The 23,133-nt window shown below is 36.9% G+C and overlaps 1 protein-coding gene across 1 annotated transcript in view; it reads left to right on the forward strand.

Annotated features, from left to right (window-relative positions):
- Positions 1–23,133, forward strand: part of LOC123865280 (hemicentin-2-like) — a 161,869-nt gene that overhangs the window by 122,353 nt on the left and 16,383 nt on the right. Inside the window, exons 3-7 of the mRNA XM_045906231.1 lie at positions 4,305–4,504; positions 11,672–11,773; positions 14,713–14,821; positions 17,813–17,924; positions 21,934–22,112. Of these exons, the coding sequence (XP_045762187.1) occupies positions 4,305–4,504; positions 11,672–11,773; positions 14,713–14,821; positions 17,813–17,924; positions 21,934–22,112 (702 nt within the window). The remainder of the gene's footprint in view (positions 1–4,304; positions 4,505–11,671; positions 11,774–14,712; positions 14,822–17,812; positions 17,925–21,933; positions 22,113–23,133) is intronic.

Here is a 23,133-nt window from a genome sequence, read left to right on the forward strand (position 1 = left end):
CTCTATTTCGTTTTAACTTCATTTTTTGGTTTTGTTGTTGCACTTTTTACACAGTTTATTACAGAAAATTCTGCCGTCGAGAACTCTATAAGGCTGGGGAAAAGTTAATATTTTTATTTTGTACGTGACGTTCATAGTTCAGAACAATAAATATATATTGTTTATTAAAATTGCTCCGAATTTATTGTGATTTTATTTATTTATTCGTTTCTATTTATTTATAGTTATTTATTACTGAAAATGCCAACATAAATATATTTTATTGTAAAATAAAATTTAACACCTAAGCAATAAGTCTAGAGTAATTTGTCATAAAGACCATTGGCTCCTATTTTTCGGGCCGCATTTGAAGCACTCATTCGTATTTCAATTCTTGAGAATTGTATTTCTATGATTAGTTTTGTTATTCCTACATGGAACATAGGCCTTTAGCAATAGTTTTCCTCGTCCATCTGACAATTATTATTATTATTGCTGCAAGATAAAAAGTTTTGAGTCACAAGTGTAAACTAAAAATTTATAACACCCCCGACAAGTGAAGGTTAAAGTAACTAGAAAAGAGCTGATAACTTTCAAATTTGCTGAACCGATTTTGTTGGATTATAGCTAAGAACACTCTCGATCAAGCCACCTTTCAAACAAAAAGAAGCTAAATTAAAATCGGTTCATTAGTTTAGGAGCTAGGAAGCCACAGACAGATACACAGATACACACGTCAAACTTATAACACCCATCTTTTTGGATCGGGGGTTAAAAACGTTCCGAGTGTATCCTATCGGCTATCTAGCATATAAGTACATATCTATGCATATAAGTTGTTAGTAGGTATCGTCATAAATACATAATATTATTTATTGGATCGGGGGTTAAAAACGTTCCGAGTGTATCCTATCGGCTATCTAGCATATAAGTACATATCTATGCATATAAGTTGTTAGTAGGTATCGTCATAAATACATAATATTATTTATTCTTAGGCTGAGATCTATAGCGCACTTTGACTTTGCTCAGACTTAAGACACTGTTAAAACGAGACAGGGTTATATCGCATAAATCTCATGTCTCTTTTTAACTGAAATTTAAGTCTGAGCAGAGTCAAAGTACGTTCTATACTTTAAAATAGATCAGCTAAACTATGTATTTTCAAAGACAGACTGACATACCGATATCGCTTCACCAAAATATGTAGGTATGCAAAAAATGTTTCAAATTCGTAGGCATTTGCCAGGGTCCTCTTAAATCACGTGAATTTGATTACCTACCCCACCCATAAAGCATGTTTATAATTAATAAATCTTAATTATTTTGTTCCTAATAATTAATTTTGCCATGCTTACAACGTCTTCCGAAAAATAAAATGAGGTAATATTTTTGTAACGTAATTGAAAGTTAATATTTTAATTAGATATTGTACAAAGTTTTCGTTAGCAAACTGGTCTCATTATTTTGGAAAATTTGAGCATGGTTAATTAAAATGAAAGTCTTAACAATGAAAAAACCTGTATCAAACTCCGTATCAAATTAAAATTCTCTTTGTTTCGCAAATTTTGAAATACTGTAAGCCTTTTAACCATCCTTTGGCCATGGTGAACTGCTAGGTGATTGACTAACTCAGTGTACAACGATGAATGATAACCACTGAGCTCATTTGACATAAGTCGGTCATACATTGCTGCTTCACTGACTGACATTAACATGATTTTACGTAGGAAACCTTCAATGGAATAAAATTAAATGCCAAATGAGCTCTGTGGCTATCATTCATCGATAATACACTTATTCAGTGTTGAACGATGAATAATGGCCCTCTGGTGATGTTGTGTTCAATAGCCGGACCAAGATCTGATTTTCAGGACAAAAGTGGCCTTGGTCCATTTTCAGGATATAAGCCAATTCTTTACAATGATACCTTTCATCAAAATCAATTAATGGGATAAGTCGTGAAAGCAGTCAGACACATTTTCGCATAATTTACATACTTATGGAAGTATGGATTTGCGATACAAGAGTAGGTATTGTATTCGTGTTTTTACAAAATAATTTCACTTATCTAAAACATTGAAGCGTAAGCGAAATTTCCGCTTATTCACAAGCCAATTCCGCCTAGCAATACCAGTAACTTCAGCTTAACCGCCAACAACGTTTACAAAACTATTAAGATTGTCGCCAAAGATTTCATTGTCAAAAGACCATTTAAGCTTATACACCTCTTTTGTGAGGAAAAAGAATTGGATTTTTCGAGCAACAATAGTGACTTTATCTGTGTTTACTTTAGGCTGGCGCCACACATAGGTAGTCCTCTGCCCTTCCGACGTGTATTAGAAGTATTTGACCGAATGGGCATAATATTTGTTGGCTTTTAAAAGTCATCAAACAATCGTGTTGATGAATGTTTTTATGCTCTCCCAAGTTTGTAATAGCGTTCCAGTAGTAAAGGTAAAGTATGTGAAATATTTAATGGGGAATTTTTGTCCCAAGAAAACCCCTACCATTGCGTGATTAATCAAAAGCGGGTTATGACCCTCATTTATGAAAGATACGACGCAAAAAGAGATCACTGCATCCTAGATCCTAGATTCCAACCCTGCTTGTTTGCTTGTTATTCAAATAAAGAAGAAACAACTGTATTAACTATCCACGGAAATAAGTTAGCATAACGGTCTCTCTGTTGCGTAATCCCATACAAATGACAGAGACACCGTGTCAGTGGGCGTTTACACAAACATGTTCCCCAAAAAAACATTCGAAATTCAATTCGAAACATACCTAGTTTTGTTAGTGACTGGTCAGTGCCTCAATCATTGAGATTTTGTGCCTTTCATGGGATTATGTAACAGATAGAGCGATATTTTTTTTAATTCAGATAATATGAGTTAGCCCTTGACTGCAATCTCACCTGGTGGTAAGTGATGAAGCAGTCTATGATGAAAGGGGGCTAACCTGGAAGGGGAATGGCAGGTTTTATAAATCTCACACCCCTTTGGTTTCTACAAGGTATTGTAAAGGAACGCTTAATCGCTTGGCGGTACGGTTTTACTGGTAGGGCAGTAACTAGGCACGGCTGAAGCCATGTGTCTACTAACTCACTAACTATAGCTATACCTACTAACTTCTTTCCGTGGATAGAATATATATACACTAGCTGACACCCGCGACTTCGTCCGCGTGGATTTAGGTTTTTCGAAATCCCGTGGGAACTCTTTAGTTTTCCAGGATAAAAAGTAGCCTATGTGCTAATCCAGGATATTATCTATCTCCATTCCGAATTTCAGCCAAATCCGTCCAGTAGTTTTTGCGTGAAGGAGTAACAAACATACACACACACACACACACACACACACACACACACATACAAACTTTCGCCTTTATAATATTAGTGTGATAGAGTAGGTTGATTTCTCGGTCGTAGAAGATCGATATTCAGGCATTTTCTGAACTTCGTCGGGCGGATCGGGTCAGACAGCAGATGGATTCTCAATCCCTATTAATCACGGCATAGACATCCACCGAACCAAAGACATTAATAACTGTCTATCCATATAATTTTGTTATTTATATAACAAAATTAATCAAGTTACATTCAAAAAGTGTACTTTGAACAAAATATTTGACTTTGACTTTGAAAAAAGAATAACAACTAAAATTAATAATTAAAAACAAACAAAAATATCAGATAAAGGCAGTTAGTTATACATTATAAATTTCGAAATAAAAATGTGTCTCTTGTATGAAGTATTTGTATAAAAGTTCTGTGATTTAATAGATTATACAAGTAAGATTTATCAGATTTTGAGAAACTTAAAACAAACCTTTAAAAATCTAAAATCCTCGCGGACAAAGATGCGCGGAAAAGGAGCTTTCAGCCAATACGATAAGAGTGAACTAGAGTGAGGGAACTCTCGGTTTTATCTTGAATCGACACTATGTCAAATATTAGGCTATGGTGACGTGAAATCATAAAAAAAACTGTCCAAGTGCGCTCTGAGGATTCCGTACTCGGGTATTTTTAGGTTTTTGACGTGACAACGTCTTATAATTCGATAGAGCCGGCTGCACGCACGAAAAAGCATGACTCATGCGGCGTTACCTCGCTCTGAGGCGTTCCATGTAAGGCTTGAAGTGCAAGCGAGAGCGCGGAACGAGCGACAAAGAAGCACAATCGGCCTTTGTTGTCACGTTCAACTATCGTCAGTAAACCGACTTTACAGACAACCAATTTTTTTTGGTTAGAACTTCCCTTAGCTGTCGTGAACTGTGATACGAGTCTATATAAACAGTTTCTAAAATAAAGCGTTCTTCACCAGGTCCATCACCACCGCCCTCGACGCAGTCAACAACGGTTAGAGACGAGCAGAACGAACTCACCGTCTCTTTCCCTCCTCTCCACGACATATTCGGCACGCCTGAAAAATACTTCGGCACTGAAAACAACACTGTTGTGACGTCACAAACTGGTTCTACGGCTCTCCTGCCTTGCGTCATAAGAAATATCGGAGATGGAATTGTAAGTAAAACTTCCTTTTATAAATGTTACCTAGATAGGCTTTTATGTACCTATAACTAGAGGATGCTCGCGACTTCGTCCGCGTGGATTTAGGTTTTTAAAGATCCCGTGAGAACTGTTTGATTTTCCAGGATAAAAAGTTGCCTATGTCAATTACAGGGACGCAAACTACCTCGGTACCAAATTTCATACAAATCGCTTAAGCGGATGGGTTTTTGGTAATCCCATGGGAACTTTTTGATTTTCCGGCATAAAAAGTAACCTATGTCCGTCCCCGGGATATAAGCTAACCCTGTACCAAATTTCGTCAGAATTGGTTAATCTGTTGGGCCGTGAAAAGGTAGCAGACAGACAGACAGACAGACGGACACACTTTCGCATTTATAATATTAGTATGGATTAGTATGGAAGTATGGATAATAGCAACCCGCCCGGCTTCGCACGGGCACAATGTAGATACTATTATGGTATCAGTGAGGTTACTTTGAAAATGAGACACCATTTTCGATGAAAGCTCTCAGTCGGCTTGATATCTTACGACATCTTGAACAATTATTTTCATATTACCACAAAACAGTATTAATCTAATCAGTAAATCATACGTATAACCTCCTTCTTGAATCACTATGTCTATTGATGAAAATTGCATTAAAAGTTGCGTAGTTTAAACGATGTAAGCGTACAGAAAGACACGCCGATAAGCGACTTTTACGTAGGTAAGTACTTTGTATAGAGATTATTTAATAGCCGAATCATCCTAATTTCAGACGGATAGGCTTAAGATATTAGGTGATTATATTACACAGTAGATAAACCGTGTATATTCTCCGTGTTTTACCGTATGCCAAAGTTGAAATTAAGTTTAGGTAGTTATCAAAAAGACTCAACTCTACTCCACTCCGAGTATATGCGTCGGCCCTAAGAGATAGTAGAGAGGACTGTAAAAGAACATACTACACAAACTTGAACTAGTTCTACGGAACAACATAACTTTGATAGTTTGGCCAGTTTCCAGTGTTTGCATAAATGCATAATTATTTAGGAGTGGGACTTTATATGACAGCGACATAATGTTTAGTGTTCTCTACATCCCATCTCTAATGCGGCAAATGGCACTTATGTTAATACGCATTGTACGCATACAGACAGTCATACCTACTAATATTATAATGCGAAAGTGTGTTTGTTTGTCGGTTTGTCCTTCAATCCCACCGCAACAGGGCAATGGATTGGATGATTGAAGCTGAGAGCTTAAAAAAACCGGCCAAGTGCGAGTCGAACTCGCGCACACAGGGTTTCTCACTCGGGTATTTTTTTAACACTTTGCACGTTGAATCAAAAACTATTATGCATAAAAATAAATAAAAATCTGTTTTAGAATGTACAGGTAAACCCCCTTTCATATAATACCCCGCTTGGTATAGTTATCTTACTTTGAAAATTTAAACACAATTTAATTTTTTTTTTAAATGATGTAACCACAAATTTATGCTTTTCAGATTTATTCCTTTACCTGTGCTATAAGACATACCTACCTGCCAAATTTCATGATTCTAGATCAACGGGAAGTACCCTATATAGGTTTTCTTGACAGACACGAAGGACGGACGGACAGACGAACGGACAGACCGACAGACAGACTAAAAAGTGATCCCATAAGGGTTCCGGTTTTCCTTTTGAGGTACGGAACCCTAAAAACCGCGACAGAAATCATTAGAAAATATTTCTAGTAGGTATAGTGATAGATAGGTTCAGGTCTTCTCTTTTATAAATGAGAAAAACTAAGCGGGTCGGTTGCGTAAACTGACAGCACGTTATAGCTGATGAATCTTCAGTCACAGACTAACTGAAAAAGGCGACAGAGCACACGCAATCATGAATTAAGCGCATTTGGGAATATTTCATGCATAAAAATTTCACCCGTTCTGAAAAACGACGTACGTAATATAATTGGATTTTTGCTTTATCCATACTTACTAATATTATAAATACGAAAGTGTGTCTGTCTGTCTGCTACCTTTTCACGGCCCAATAATTTAACCGATTCTGACGAAATTTGGTACAGGGTTAGCTTATATCCCGAGGACGGACATAGGCTACCTTTTATCCCGGATAATCAAACAGTATCCGCCGGTGTCCTCCACACCCGAAGATCGTACATTAACAATAATTTTATTGTCTTAAAAACATCCTTTTTTACACAAATGGCAAAATGTGAAGGACCAAGGACCTGTCAATATACCTACCATCATTGTTACAAAAAAAAAAAAGTCGGTTTGAAACCCTTTCACAGCAGTGATTGTATAAGTTATAATCTACACTGATGTGTAGTTGTCAACAGAGTGGCTAGGTGTTAAAAGACACATAATATTATACAAGATATGGCATTCTGGTGAAAAAAAGAAAATATTTCATTGGCTTTGTTTTGTAATTTGGCTTCTCCAGACCTGTTTTCCGTCTATCTTTTTCTTTAACTCTATATACGTTCAGCTTTATATGACCCAGATATCATAATGAATACCACCGCAATCATTAACACGCCTGGTAGTTGACACAAAATGTTTCTTTTTTTAATTTTCTCTCGTTAGGTATATCGTGTTTTTCATCGGCGACAGAAATGGTTTTCAATTGATAACAGACATGCAGATTTTTATTCGATTTCAATAGAAAACATTTTCAGAGAGTTCGAAAAACCTTTCTCAATTTTCATCACAAATGTAGGTAAAGCTTCGGATATAGACAACACGTCATGGAAATGAAGATAAGGGAATATATTTTTTTCATATATTATGTTCCTCGTTTTTTTTTCTTCAGATAGGACGATCGGAGACTGTTCTAGGTCGAATGTTTTTTAACCGCCGACCCAAAAAGAGGGTCGTTATAAGTTTGACGTATGTATCTGTGTATCTGTCTGTGGCACCGTAGCTCCTAAACTAATGAACCGATTTTAATTTAGTTTTTTTTTGTTTGAAAGGTGGCTTGATCGACATTGTTCTTAGCTATAATCCAAAAAAAACGGATCAGCCGTTTGAAAGAGCCGTTTCGAGAGGTAGTTTATAAGCAACTTTTTGTGTCTTTAAAAAAACAACGATGATTATATTATCAGGTTTTAGCGATAATCCACTAACATTGTCGTTACTTCTTCATAACACTCTTGACTGAGTGCAGAGTGGCCGTGGCCTCACGAGCATTCGCCACTTCTCGTTGCTGGCCGATAGTCTGGTACACTGCACACCCACAGCGGACCTTATTTGGTCGATCCATCGCGTAGGCGACCTTCCCCGCCCCCTAGATATCGTCCACTACAAGACGCTCATTGCAGTCACTTTCACTCCGGCAGATAATATGTCTGAAAAACTGGAGCACACCATTATAATAGAACTAATATAATAGCGATGTATCGAACATTAAACTCAATTGTGTCTTGGGGGCAAAGGCGTAGGCCTCCGCTCTAATAATGTAAATTCTATCAAAGGCCCGATTAATGTCCCATTTGATAACTGAAAGCGGAAAACTTTTTATATTGAACCCGCTTTATAAAAGATGTCGAAAGATAAGTAACAAGGGCGCAACTTGTACCTATTCATAATTTTCCAGAAAGTTCAGCGAAAATGCTTTCATTAAGTATAAAAAATGCTCGAATAAAATCTTGTATAAGCTATTTTTATCCAGCCTACATATTTTCGGTACCTAATTAGCTATTAAGTAGGTATTCTAAGAAAATAACAAAATTAATTTTTGAGGTCCGAGGGGTTTTGTATACATACTTATATTTATGTGAATTACTTTACTCAGCGCGCTATGGAGCGAAATGTAGTAAGTAGAGATTTTGGGGTATCACTCTTAGGGATAAATACGGAATAAGGAAATTCGCAGAAGAACAAAAGTGGATGACATAACTCAAAGGATTACAAACTGAAGTGACAGTGGGCAGGCCATGCTGATCGCAGTACCGATGGTTGATGGTGCAGACGTGTTCTGGAGTTCCACGTAGCGGTAAACGCAGTGAAGGATGACCTGTGCATGAACTGAAGAAGGTGGTTGGCAGCGGATGGTGAGGAAGCGGAGGACCGGATTGTTGACGCTCTTTTGAAAATGCCTAGGTATGTCCAATTGTGGACGCAGACAGGCTGATGGATTGGACTGTATTGGATTTCACACAAAATACTACCCCCTCCCGCCTCGGCCTTAGCAACTACTTCGACCCCCCAAATTATGATAATTTATTCTTAACCGACGAAATTAACATCAATTCGAAATGTATCTTTCCCCCTCCGTAATAACAGCCCAGCCTACAAAGGAATGTTTATGAAAAACAACCAACTAATTTTCTTCACCACAGTACGACCTTTGGCAATACCTTTCACTTAACTTTTAACCTTATCTCGGACCAATAGGGTTTAATTCGAAAAAAGTGTTTCGTGATAATGAATTCTTTCATTTCACACCTCGAAAATTTTGTCCTCGTATAAAATGAAGGAAGCATTTGTGTGCTTTTAAACAGTAGCAAAACAATTTGCACCAAAGAATTTTACTGTACTACCTACTCATTAAGCAGGTAATTATTTTAAAAAGCGCGAATGGGTCTGTTATGCTTTCACTCACCTTGAGGGTGCTGTAATAAAGCAAGTGAAAATTTTATTCTCCAAGAAAAGTTTATTTCTCACCCGTAGTGCATTTTAATTAAAGTAACTACTTAATTAACTTTTTGACAAAATCTTTGTACTTACCACTAATTAATACAATTTATATAAAAACGACTTCAATTTAGTTTCCACAAAAAAGTTGGCATTGTTTTAGACAAAATAATATTAATGTTCACAACAAGTGTTTTAAACGTGTTTTTTATTTAAAAAAATCAGTTTTAAATATGTTTTAACCAAAAAATGGAGATTGAACTGTTTTTTCCAAACTGCCTAAAATTACCGTTAAGAGGGCTCTCTCCGTCACTCGTTTCATACAATCGTAGTTCCGATTTCATTTGAATATTAAGCAACCAAAGTCCATGAAATTTTGCAGTCATTTTCTAGAAACTAATATCGCTTACCAAGGGATGAACTTCTGAAACTGACTGATCTATCAACGCACAAATCAAACCACTGGACGGATCGGGCTGGGGACACAAATAGCTATAATATGACGTAGACATCCGCTAAGAAAGGATTTTTGAAAATTCAACCCAAGAGCTAAAATAGGGATCCCTTTGCGAAGTCCACGAACGAAGTTGCAGGCATAAGCTAGAATTACTTATATTTACGCGGTTACTAATCAAAGAATACGCAAGCAACTTCCATCGAAACGGACACAGTGTAAAATCAATACCCGGATTGGATCGGAATTTTCTCAAATTCGGATCGCAGTGCAAAAAGAGTTCGGTTGAAGGCAAAGCCTAGTATTTTTTAAACTAAGAAATCTGCCTGGTGCCGTTCTGGCGGCTCTTGCATTGTACCTCTGGCATGGTCACATTACCGTTAGATAAGTAGGTGACTACTGGTAGGGTTCGTTGCTCGCTGCCTTTCAGCAAAATCAACATTCCGAACGAGAGAAAGCTTCATTTCCTTCGTTCAGACTTTGACAATTCAAAAGAAACTGAAGGTGCCATTTGAATTTTTATAAAGACTTTTTTCACTAGTTTTTGCACGTGATTTCATCGACGTGAAATAAGTTTTTTTAATTCAGTGGGTACGCTTTGTTTTCCCAGGATAAAAAGTCCTTCGCCAGGACGCAAATTATCGGACAATGTCTTTGTGTCAAAATTATTTCAAAATCAGTTCAAAATTTAAAATTATTTATTCCTTTATTGCAACGATTGCCCTGTAAACATAATAAAGATATCAGACAGATATACATACAAATTCACTGTCGCAATATAATGACTCTTTCGTAACTGAAACGCAACATCAATCATCAGCAATATTAAGTTTGTTTTATACGATTGTCGGTTCCTTCAAGATTTCACAAAACATAATTTATTTACTTCGATAACTAAATTGCCATTGGTTGTATCTTAGCTTTTACTTCTATCTTTAAAAAAAAACATATAGTGGATATGACAGACAAAAACATGCCAAGAAATAAAATAAATTAGATATTAGATTAGATTGTCCTGAGTCTGATATACATATAAAATGAGAGGTTTCTTTGTTTAGATTTCGTAAACATGATTTACTAGAATATAAAATGACATGACATCGACTGCGTCGGTTTACTCGTATGACTTTGAAAATCCATTATGGGAATTATTTGATATTCCGGGATAAAAAGTAGTCTATGTCCGTCTCTATGATACAAGTTATCTCTGAACCCTTTCGTCAAAATCGGTTAGACAAATGCGCCGTGAAAAGCTAGCAGACAGCCACACATGCAGATACACATCTGTTAATGGGTTAAAGATAAACATCTTCATTGGTAGTAATTAGAGAAAAGTCGTTATACCTAAGCCGTTAGTAAATTTTGAACTTTATTATCATTTACCTTTTCTCCACAATAAAAGTAAAACAGGAGCCATAATTTATATACTCGTAAGTGCCCACTTGAAATTAGTGATATAAACGGTTTAGAGATAACATGTTCGTTAGTTATATTTCTAAATAAAATAGGCAATTAATATCATTTTAGGGTAATTTCCGTATAAACGCTGCGCAATCATGGGCCGTTAAAATAATTAATGATACATTTAATTACACGTTAATGTGAAACCAAGGATTTGTGTAAAATAGAACTGAAAATGCCTACGTTATATCTTTTTAGGGTTATTCTGAAATACGTTTCGAGGAACAATTAACGCTTTATAATAGCCTCAATAGTTTGTGACTGAAACCTGAAGGATACAATAATCTCTTTCGTCGTATTTTCTCTTAGCACAAAAACTTACGTACCAGAGTAACCGTCTGGTAAGTAATTGTAAATATTAAAAGTTTATCTACCAGCTGCTTACCTACCAACCTGCCCTAGGATTCTAGGTGAACGAAAAGTATCCAATAGGTTTTCTTGACAAACACGACAGACAGACAGACAGACAAAAAAGTATTCCTATAAGGGTGCCTTTTCTCCTTTTGAGGTATGAGACCCTAATAAGCTACAGCTTGACCCAAAATAATATGAGGTTAACGTTAACAAAGCAAAACCTAGCTATCCTGATATTACACTGGCTCTCTTTGTTCGCAGGTATCATGGATAAGAAGAAAAGACTATCATCTTCTGACGGTTGGTCTCACAACGTATAGTTCAGACCAGAGGTTTCAAGCCATACATCTGCAACATTCAGAAGTAAGTCTAGATTTATGTCTTATTGTCCCGCCTGAGCTTCGTAATTCGTTTGGACGGCCTATAGAATAGATAAGTTTATATGATAGGCTTGTCTATTCTATGGATAATGTAAATACCTATTCCTATTTCCTTTTTAACCCCCGACCCAAAAAGAGGAGTGTTATAAGTTTGACGTGTGTATCTGTGTATCAGTCTGTGGCATCGTAGCTCCTAAACTAATGAACCGATTTTATTTTTTTATTTTTTTTGTTTGAAAGGTGACTTGATTGAGAGTGCTCTTAGCTATAATCCAAGAAAATCGGTTCAGCCGTTTGAAAGTTATCAGCTCTTTTCTCTATTTACTGCAACCATCACTTGTCGGGGGTGTTATAAATTTTTAATTTACACTTGTTAAAATAATAAAAAAAACCGATCACAGAACTTTTAATGGAATTCGTCCTATGTCAAATCGTATATTGACCCGTCTGTTTTATGTATGTAGTATTGTATCAGTTAGACGAGCTGACCAACAGAAACGTAGCCTAAATTCCATTTTCAAGTGTGCTGTTTGAACACTCAGCCAATCTGAGCAGCCCAGCTTAGATTTTCAGGTCGGAAGTTAGGTAGATACGAACACAGATGACCTAAAACAGACGCTTGACAATTCAATTTGGCACGCCCCGAGGTGTAGCGGAGCCTTTGACTATGTTCCTTCAAAGGTTCAAATTCCGATGATATATCCAGGTCTCAGAACAAAATAATATAGAATACTTATTCAAAAACTTACATAAAAAATATATTAAAGTACAAAAAAAAATTAGAACACCACCCCAAGTGATCATTAATGGGCATGGTCCTTAAAACACTGTCAACATTTCCTGCCGCGTACTTTAGATAGTTTATTTTACCATAATCTTATGTTACATTTGCTTTCGTTAGGTACAAAAAAGTTACGTAATATGATAACGATAGAGACATTATTGACAGACAGAGCAAAAGCAGGTCAAGCATCAATTTACTAAATGCAAGACTGGTAAACTTGTAACAATCAGATTGAGTCAACGACCTCTGTTACTCGCACTAGATGGGGCATTCAGAACAAAAAAAATTGTGAACTGGAACTCTCTTTGTTTACTACTTGATGTTCAGTGTCATACCAATTATGAAGCTTCATGGAACACGACTTTTGTTTGAGATAGCCCCTGTATAAGTAGATACTATAATTTACTAGCTGACGCCCGCGACTTCGTCCGCGTGGATTTAGGTTTTTCAAAATCCCGTGGAAACTCTTTGATTTTCCGGGATAAAAAGTAACCTATGTGCTAATCCAGGATATTATCTATCTACATTCCGAGTTTCAGCCAAATCCATCCAGTGGTTTTTGCGTGAAGGAGTAACAAACATACACACACACATACAAACTTTCGCCTTTATAATATTAGTGTGATAATTAATGACAAATTAGTATTTACCTGCGAACTCACCGGTGGGAAAGGTATAATGCAGTCTAAGACGGTATATGCTAGTGAGCTAATCTGGGCAGTATGATAGCTGTTATGCCAGATGCTTTGTGGCGCAGCTTTCCCTCTAGCTTAGCCAACGTTTCCCACTAGACCAGACCAGAGATAATTTAGAAATTATGGATCTCCAAACTTCTCCTGCTAGGAATCGAACCCGGGATCTCCCACTTATAAAACTACAATGCTCCCCACTGCACCCGGAAGGTCATCTTAACATATAAAAGTACTTATTCTGACTGACTGACGATTAAGGATGTAGGTACGTTAGATGTGGGGGGGGGGGGGTTAACAGGGGGGTAAGAACCTTTAAATTTTAATAGTTTTCTTTTATGACGTAGCCGCATACTAAGAAATTTTACTTCTTCTTTTACTTTGTGGAAATATTCGTCATTTTTCAGGTTATGTCCATGAAAATTGTTCGTGGACTCTTGTTAAAAATTAAGAAATACGTGCTTCGGAATTTTCGGAAATTCCATCCCCTTCCCGATTTCCAAAAATTCCACGTGATCGAGGCAGTGGTGGGTCTACTAATCAGATGATAATGATAATAATATGATACAAGACTTAAAGTTAACCATAGTCAACTAGTGTATCTAAGGTACTTTACTTTTTGCCCACTAAAAAAAGGATGTAGAAAGTAAGTTTCTCTACCCTTTTCTTTTGCCACATAATTTGGAAAGCACTTAAAAGCTTAAAAAACTTTCAGAACTCAACAAGGATTTTAATCCATAAACTTAAAGAGTATTAAGAAGTTTGAAAGTTTGTGACCAAAAGGGTTAGATGATTCTAAGTTCTGAGTGTCCTTTTTATTCGTATTTGGAAAAATAGTTCCCTTTTAAATATTCTTAAGATTTTTTGAGAAAAGCGTATCTACCTTACATAGCGAAAATTATTAAGTAATTAAGTATTTATCCATCCATGCTATATAACAAATGCCCATTTTGTCTGGCTGTCTATCTATCTGTGTCTAGCTGTTAGTCTGTCGGTTAGTTTTCAAGTCTCAAGCTAATCAATCTTCATGTTTGCCATGCACCAGCTTTCATACTGGAAATGGACCTAAGACTTTCCCAAAAACTTTATTTAATTGAACATAATGTAAACTAAATTTTCCACGGTATTTAAGCCGACGCAGACGAAGTGCTAGCCCGCAGGTAGCAGCTAGTCTAAATAAGCCCAAGTAAGACTTTTCTGATTTCACAACCCAAACAAAACCATTGAATAACAATCTTCTGTTTTGAAGCTCTTTATACTAATTCTATACATTATTGTCATATATTTCCGGTCGGTATAATTCCTCCCTAGACTCACCTCTTTCAGAATTGCTCCGTAAATTATTTATCTCCGACCGACCAACCGACGTTGTTGACCGACTGTATGAAGTATCTGTTTATGCTGTGGTTTTGTTAATTAAGTTTCGTTAAATAAACAAATTTGTTTCAGGATTGGACACTAAAAGTGCGATTTGTTCAGAAACGTGATGCCGGCATCTACGAATGCCAAGTGTCGTCACATCCGCCCACCAGTATATTTTTGAGGCTTGACGTAGTAGGTAAGTAAATAATTATATTTCTTATTTATACAGAACGCAAGCCAATCGGTATCATCATTGAACAATTTTAACTACACGACCAAGCTTAATTATGTCATAGAAAATCGTCTGGTTCATACACATCACGTTAACGGTGCCCACGCACTTGAACTGAACTGCGCGTCGCGGCAGCGCCCCGCACGATATTCTCTCCAGCCGCGTCGCGAGGGGCGCTGCCGCGACGCGCAATTCAGTTGCAGTTCAGTTCGAGTGCCCCACGCACTTGCGACTTGGTCAGTAATAAATACACTCTAAGTATACGTGAATAAAGAAACATGTCCTATAAATTTATCAAAGGTTACAAAATGAATAGCGTTGTTTCGCTTCGGGAACGAGCGAAGCGTAGATGGTGTGCCAGATCGGAGTAGTGCTTCGATTGATAATGTTATTCCGTACCAGAACCGGACTTTAGCGGTGTTATATAAACCAATCGGATTATTGATAAATATATCAATATATTTTTAATATATTGATTACTTATCCATAATCCATCTTATTAACCAATCGGATTATTGATAGATCTTTCAATATATTATAATATACTAAATCCGATTGGTTTATAATACACCGCTAAAGTCTGGTTCTGGTACGGAATAACAATATTTTTCTCAAAACACACAAAAGTATACATATACGACTGCTGGTGGAGCACCTGAATTCATTAGTTTCTTAGCTCCTTTTTTTTTTAGTTTCTTTATACTGTTCAATTGTTCTCAAAACAAAGCACGCTGGGATATATTACAAGGTGACCTATTTCTAAATAAAAGACTTACGTCATGGCATTAACCCACACATTACCACCACGCGATAAGGTTGTTTACGCCAGACTCTGGAGCAACGTGATGCGACAGTACGACAAGCTATAAATGGAAACTTTAATGGGCTTTGAAGATTTTCCTCCATATTTTGGCCTACATTTTTTTCTAATTTTACACGACTGCGGCAAACCCAAAAGGAAGGATTATGATTTTAGCAGTCTATGTATGTATGTATGTGTGTATGTTTGTATCCAGATTCTGTGTATTCCACCGTAGCGCCTAAACTACTGGGCAGATTTTGATGAATGAGGTGTCAATCGATTGGTCGTAAAGGTCCGGGTGACATAGACTATATTTTATACGAAAAAATTGACCTAACGGATGTTACATGAAAAAAAGTAGGGGTCTCCAAAATTTTTTATCACCTGCCCATAAACTAGGATCCCCTGTGCTTAGGGGAAGCAAGTCTGTTTGAGACAAACTCTTCCAAAGTGTTTCCGAGACATAGCTTATAAGCTATCAAAGTTGTACTGTAATTACTTGACGCGGATGACGCCATCAGTGGAGATGTGATCTATGGTACTGTAACCTTTTCATGTGCATGTGCTTGTAATATAAACACATAAACAATTCACGCGTAATGCGTAGACACTCCGTTTGCGTGATATGCAACTTAGGGCCGACGCTTACCTTCGGAGTAAAGTAGAGCTGAAGAGACGAGTTTTTTGATAAAAATTTAACATACCTACACCAACTTCCAAGCCCGTGGTAATATAGGTTGTATGTACCTATATTAAATAAAACAAATTAACGTTACAAAGATATTTAATTATTAACTAAAAATCTAGAACATCGTGGCATATTAAACATAGCACCTACCTACCTAACATATTTTTGAGAACATCTACTAAACTCCGTTTCGTAATTCCGTAAGGTGAGAACAAATTCGAACACGTTTGCCAACATCGACTTGGCATATTTGTGTTCCTTCGTGTATGAGAAACTAATTAGTGCAAACATACGTAGGTAGCTGATTTACCTTTGACGCCATCATATTATGACTCTAAAGGCTGAAACCTCAGAATCTATACTAATTACTTATAATAAAAACTGTAACTGTACGATTTCTGTACAATAAATATATTTTGAAAATTTTAATCGGAGGAAACATTATTATCGACATAGACCCCACAACAATTTTTTTTAGATTTGGTTGTCTATCTGTCTGTCTGTGCCCACATCACACGAAAACTACTGAACGGATTTAAATGAAATTTGGTACAGTGGTAGCAGATATGATAGGATTCAAAGCGGGCTGTTCGACTTGTGGACGATCCTAAACTAACCAGCTCGTTGAAGGGTTTGGAGCACCGCAGAGACGTAAGCTCTCTTTATGTGTTTAATCGCCTTTATAATGGAGAGTGCTCCGAAGAGTTGTTGGACCTCATTCCACCCTCCATTTTCTACAAACTAAACCGCACGCCACCGCAAGCAATTTCGCCCACATAATTTGGGTGCCTGGTGCACTTCGACCTTAGGTTTAATAGAAGTATGAATAGTAAGCGCTGATTCATACTGATATTAGATACAAGTATAACGTAACACATAAATTCCTACCGAGGAAAACAACGAAAAGATCGAAAGAAGCATTCGCTTCGAAATTGTCGCTTCAATTCGTTTCGATTGTGTCATTATAAATCGACCCTAACTTGTGCAACACAATTTGTTTTTATTAGTGGTCAAAGGTTAACGCTAAAGTAACGTAAGTTCAACCACATGTCACGCAACTGAACCTAAGTAAAGGTATATTGTCAAAGCCGTGATATTACAATCTCACTAGTGATATTATAAATAAACGGAACTTGACTTCATTTCGTACAATTTATCGGCCTGGTTTTAGTGACATTGTAATGTCACGGGATCATTATAGTGACATTATAAATAATCTAGGTATATTATGAGTAAAGTTGGCAGTGGGAGACGTCAAAATATATTATAGAGTATATCTCAGACTCAGTCAAACCTAGAATTTCAATTTTCATTTTCAGTGACTCGTGCATATTGCACATGGTGATGAATTCATCAAGATAATATAAGATCGAGGTCGAGCGCTTTGTCCTATAAATTTTTTATTGTACCTATTCCAGTTTTCATTCAGAATTTTGGTGATACAATGAAAATTCTTTTATTGCAGAGGCAAGAGCTCAAATATCAGGGCCGACAGAGAAATATCTGAAACCTGGCTCCACATTGCGACTTCAGTGTTCAGTGGTGCAAACTACGGAGGCACCAGCTTTTGTATTTTGGTATGTATCTTATCATTTAATTACCTACTGGTTTTATCAATGTCTTCTTTGGCCTAGTACTTATTGAGTGTGCGTTCACACCTAACGTTTTATCAGCCACCGACTCTGAATATGCATATACGCTATGCCGCATAAGACTATGCGTAGTGGCATGACCACATGACTCTTGAAGGCCGATTATTATTACTTATTAGCTGATGCCCGCGACTACGTTACACACGCGACTAGTATACACTCTCCAGGTCTTCAAACATTTCGCAAAATAATAAATCATTTCATTTCAAATACATCCATTGCAAATATCACGTCGGCCTGTTGCTCCGTTGTTACGGCATGATTGAAGGACAACCAACAAACACTACGCATCTATATTATAGGTACTTAGGTACTACTTAGTGAATATAGTGAGGGCTGCTTGATTCGTCAGAACCGAAAGAGATTTGCGATTACTGTGCAGTCTCATAATTGAGTAAAAAATAAGCTACTAAATAAGAAAATGTAAATAATATAACATCAATAATTCAATTTATTATTCTGGCGACAGGAAAATCACAGAGGTTACCAACCTCGTAAAAAGTTTACCCTTAGTCTGCGAACGACAAAATAATTACACGATAGTTGTCCAAATAAACCTTTTTGCTAAGGTTTATTTGGACAACTATCGTCGAAATGTTTGTTTTCAATTTGCTAAAATATCTGAAGAACGTTCCTTCATAAAGTAATTATTTAATTCGTCTGTGGTTAGTTTATTATTATTAATTAATTAATTCAATTTGTTACAAAAACAGGTTGTATTAGGTATAATTACAATCTCAAATTGGCAGAATCATGCGATTTTTTATAAAAATAATTTTGTCTTAGTCTGACACAAATATTTTGCAACGTATATAATGAGAATACAGGAAAGGGAAAGGGAAGAAAATAGTATGAGAGAATAACCATAGGGTCACCACGCACGCACTTACATACGTTCGCTATATTATTTTGCGGTTCAACAAACTAAACATGCGTTCACGCCTGTTCCAGCGTGTTCGTATAAGCTACTAGCCGATGCCCGCGACTTCGCTCGCGTGGATTTTGGTTTTTCGAAATCCCGTGAGAGCTCTTTGATTTCCCGGGATAAAAAGTAGCTTATGTGCTAATCATGGATATTATCTACTCAATTCAGCTAAATCCGTCTAGTAGTTTTTGCGTGAAGGAGTAAAAAACATACACATACACACACACACACACACACACACACACACACAATATTTTATAATATTAGTGTGATACACTGTTTAGGAAAACGAGCTAATAAGAAAGTAAAAAACCGCGCCGCGCAGGTCATTGGTGCTCCTTACTTTTACACACGCGTACGCTTAGGCTCATAGTAAGAGATGTGCCTGTAGCAAAGGTGCCTCTTTGCTAGCATAGTACGACATAATCTTATTATACATACGTGCAGAAACATGCCAGTCTGAAACCACTCTAAGTCCACCTTAATTTTGGCAGAAATAAATGAGTGAAATGAGCGGAATTAATGAATTTTAAATTGCATATTGCACAAGCTCTTAGTTAAATGAGTCAACAACGGTTTAATATTTAACGCTTACCAACAGGCTCTCTTGTTTAATTCTCTCTCTGGAACACCTACTTGCTTAACCAGTGTAATTTAGCCTTAAATTATTAAAACCACCCGCAGTGTACGAGCGTTATGTAAACGCTTCCTAAACAATTTTCTTTATGTTAGTGGACAGGATTCAATTTCGCACAGGGATAGGATAGTGTTTTCAGACTCGATATTGTTATGATCCGGGATACTGTAGTGCATCGTTAAACAATCGATCTTATCGACTAGTCGTTAGTGAAACCGAAATTCTATTTTGATTCTCTCTACATCCATCCTTTCAGGTATTTACTATTTTGTTTTTTTTTTTTCGAATAATATTTCACTAAGAAAGGATTATGAGAATTATTGTCTAACCGCTAACGGGATCTTTAATTATATCTTAATCCACGTGGTAAAGTCGCGGGTAAAGCTAGTTCTATTATAAAATGTTTTAATCGACGCTGAAGTTTCAGGCATTCTCTTTGAAGTGCCTCAAACTAAAAACAAATACACTTTGAGATTCTCCGCAGACTTTTCACAAAAGTTAATCTTAGAAACACTTCCGCGTTGTAAATTTCTTGAACTTTGAAAAATTGCACACAAAATGAGGTAATTTCTGCCAAGTGCCAGGAATTTGGCATGGTTGAATGGCGACTTGGCACTGTCACACGTCGGGGTGGCAGTTTTGCATCAATAAATTGGAAATGAGGCGAGAATTGGTTTGACAGTTCTTGCGACTTTCGCAGTCAGTGCGGTGCGGATTATTTCTCGACTGTCTCGTCACTGTAAAATTAAGGCTTCCGTAATAACAAAGTACAAGGAGTAACATAGGCTATATTTTATTTTCAAAAAAAATTGAAATCCCTGTAAAATTGTAATAGTTAAGCTACCCGTGCGAAGCCGGAGCTGGTCGATAGTAATAAATATACTCATATTTAACTTACAACTAACTTAACTAACTTACAAGGATTATGGCAGTTCAATTATGCCCCTGGGAAGTGGCTGGATGAGGAAGGCTGGGGTCTGGGTATGGTGGCGCTCTATAGAGAAGACCTATGTCCAACAGTAGACATCCACAGGCTGATGATGATGATAATAATGAATTATGCCCCTCATCGGTGTGTACCTATATATCGTACCGGAACGCTAAAACGCTTGGCAGCATTTGCTGGTATGAATAGACCGAATCAATATAAATAAAAATTACCAAATCGCCCCTGTCGGGAGTCGAAGGCGAGGGCTCCCACTTAGAAGATACATGACTGCGCCAGGAAGGTCATTAGGTAATGTCTCTAAGTGGTACATTTCACGTTGTCTCCGGCATTATTAGGTTGAATAAAGGATATTATCTTGTCACCACGTCCGCAACTGTGAGGCTGAGCGTTTAGAGAATAAATACTGCAGAATAAAATTAACTGGCAAAGGGAGGCTGTGAAAACGAACACGTATCGAACCGTTTCCGTTTTCGCCAATTTTGTGGCTAACTACGTGCTCCTACGGAATTTAGATCATTATTTTGTTCTACGTTTATATTTTTAGTGGAGAAGAGATCTTTGAGGTGCTCTTTTCTGTAATTAATGAAAAAGGTACCCCCATTACAGTATCTACTTTATTTAAGCTCTTTCTTTGTGCTTGATTTTTTTCTGAATTTCACTGAAGTTTTTAAGTTGTCATCATGTTTCATGGTTTTACTTACTAGAGACTTTCTTTTGTACTTTTTCATAAGTTTTTGTTTTTTAATAACAGTTTTTATAGTATAGTCTCAATTTAAATTAAAACAGCCATATTAAGAGAAATTTCAAAAAGCATTATCGAGTCGAGCGAGGGCAGCTACCTTGACTAAGAATTAGTTTGGCCATCCGAAGGGGCAATACTGCCAGCTGGGTACAATGCCTCGTTGTGGTAGTCTCGATGAGGTTTTAGATTTAATTTAAATTTTTTAAGTTTTATTTATGGTAGATTTTTCATTTAAATTTAGTTTTATTTTATTGTTAATTATTGTTATACGAATTATTTATCATACTGAGGTATAAAGTAGATACTAAAGTATTTTTCGGAGCCACAAAGAAGCCGCCCGGTAAAGATGGATTTCCGTTTGAACTTTGAGTCAAATTATGGAAATAATCTTGCTTGCCTGAGGGCTTCCAATAACCTTTTTTTGCCAAGAGATCATTTCACACCATTAACTAGGTTTTACCCTTTATCTATATAAATAAATCAATTATGGTAATATTTCTTTTCATAAAAAAATATATCTAAACAATTATGCCTACAGGGTTGTAGATATCTAACATCGGGTGCGTGTAAATCTGTCAGGATAGGAAAGGGACGGAAAAATGGATTGGACCTTTCCATTTTCATTCCGTTGTCATTTACCATGGAACCGGCAACTTAGGTATTTATTCTTTTTTCCACCAGGTACCACAACAGCAGAATGATCAACTACGACGTTGAACATGGCATCAACGTCACCACAGACCCTGAACAACGACTTTCAGACCTCCTCATCCCAGCGACGAGTGTGTCCCACGCGGGAAACTATACCTGCGTGCCGAACAACGCTGTACCAGCTAGTATATACGTCCATATATTTAATGGTAAGTAACAACATCATAACTGATATTCGTAATAATCAAAAATATTATATGTATGACTCCAGGTAGGCAAAGCTCATGCTTTCATACCTATTTCAGAAATTGAAGATAATTTTTTACGCTTGTGTGTGTGATACGTAAGCACGTAGCAATGGCGTAGCAGTAGGTACCTGGTACAGAGTACAGTACCCTCAGTATAAGATTTTACTTCTCACCAATTTTGATAGTATTCGAGATTCGAAACAAAATAGCATCAAAGGAAAATGGACCTAAACTTTCTTGATTTAAAGTCAAGTCACGCCACCACATGAGTGGATACGCCACGGTGGTTTAAGTACAGTACCCGGTAGGGAATATTGTACATCGGCCTTTAAAAAGAGATAGTGGTTTCGTAGAGCGTTGTCTCTATCGTTGAGACTGACAAAACGTCACATAGGTATGAGTGACAGAGACAAAGCTCTACAAAGCTGAATTCTTATTCTAAAAGTTGATGTACAATATTTCTTGCCAGCTACAGCTGTACTCCGAAGAGTCGTCGACAACATCTTCGAACAATTAGTTCCAAAACACGGGATCCTTTACTAGGGTTGGTAATAAATTAAAACAACTTGATTGTGATGTATTTTCTTTCTTGCGTGTTTTGCTTCGATATCAGTTTGGTGACCTCTTTGAGGAAAACGAGAGTTTTGTCTATGCAAGACAAATACACATTTATTGTGCTGGAGACACAATATTATGAAAGATCGCACGATGTACATATTATGTCGAAGATGTGATCGCCCTGGGGAGTCGCTCAGGGAAATTTTCCCCGGTTGCTCTCATCTTGCTAACGGCGAGTACTTCCATAGACATAACAAGTAGGATAAACTATTAACAAATTGCTCTTCAGTACCTACAGTCTTAATGAAGATGAAGTAATTACCAGTTTATAAGTCTAGTATCAGTCCGTGAAAACATCAGTGTCTTACTTTATTGGGATCGGTCAATAACAATCGATAGGTACATTACAGGTAATATAGTGCTA

The sequence above is a fragment of the Maniola jurtina genome, chromosome 5 (assembly GCF_905333055.1).
Source record: "Maniola jurtina chromosome 5, ilManJurt1.1, whole genome shotgun sequence".
NCBI classification, from domain to species: Eukaryota; Metazoa; Arthropoda; class Insecta; order Lepidoptera; family Nymphalidae; genus Maniola; species Maniola jurtina.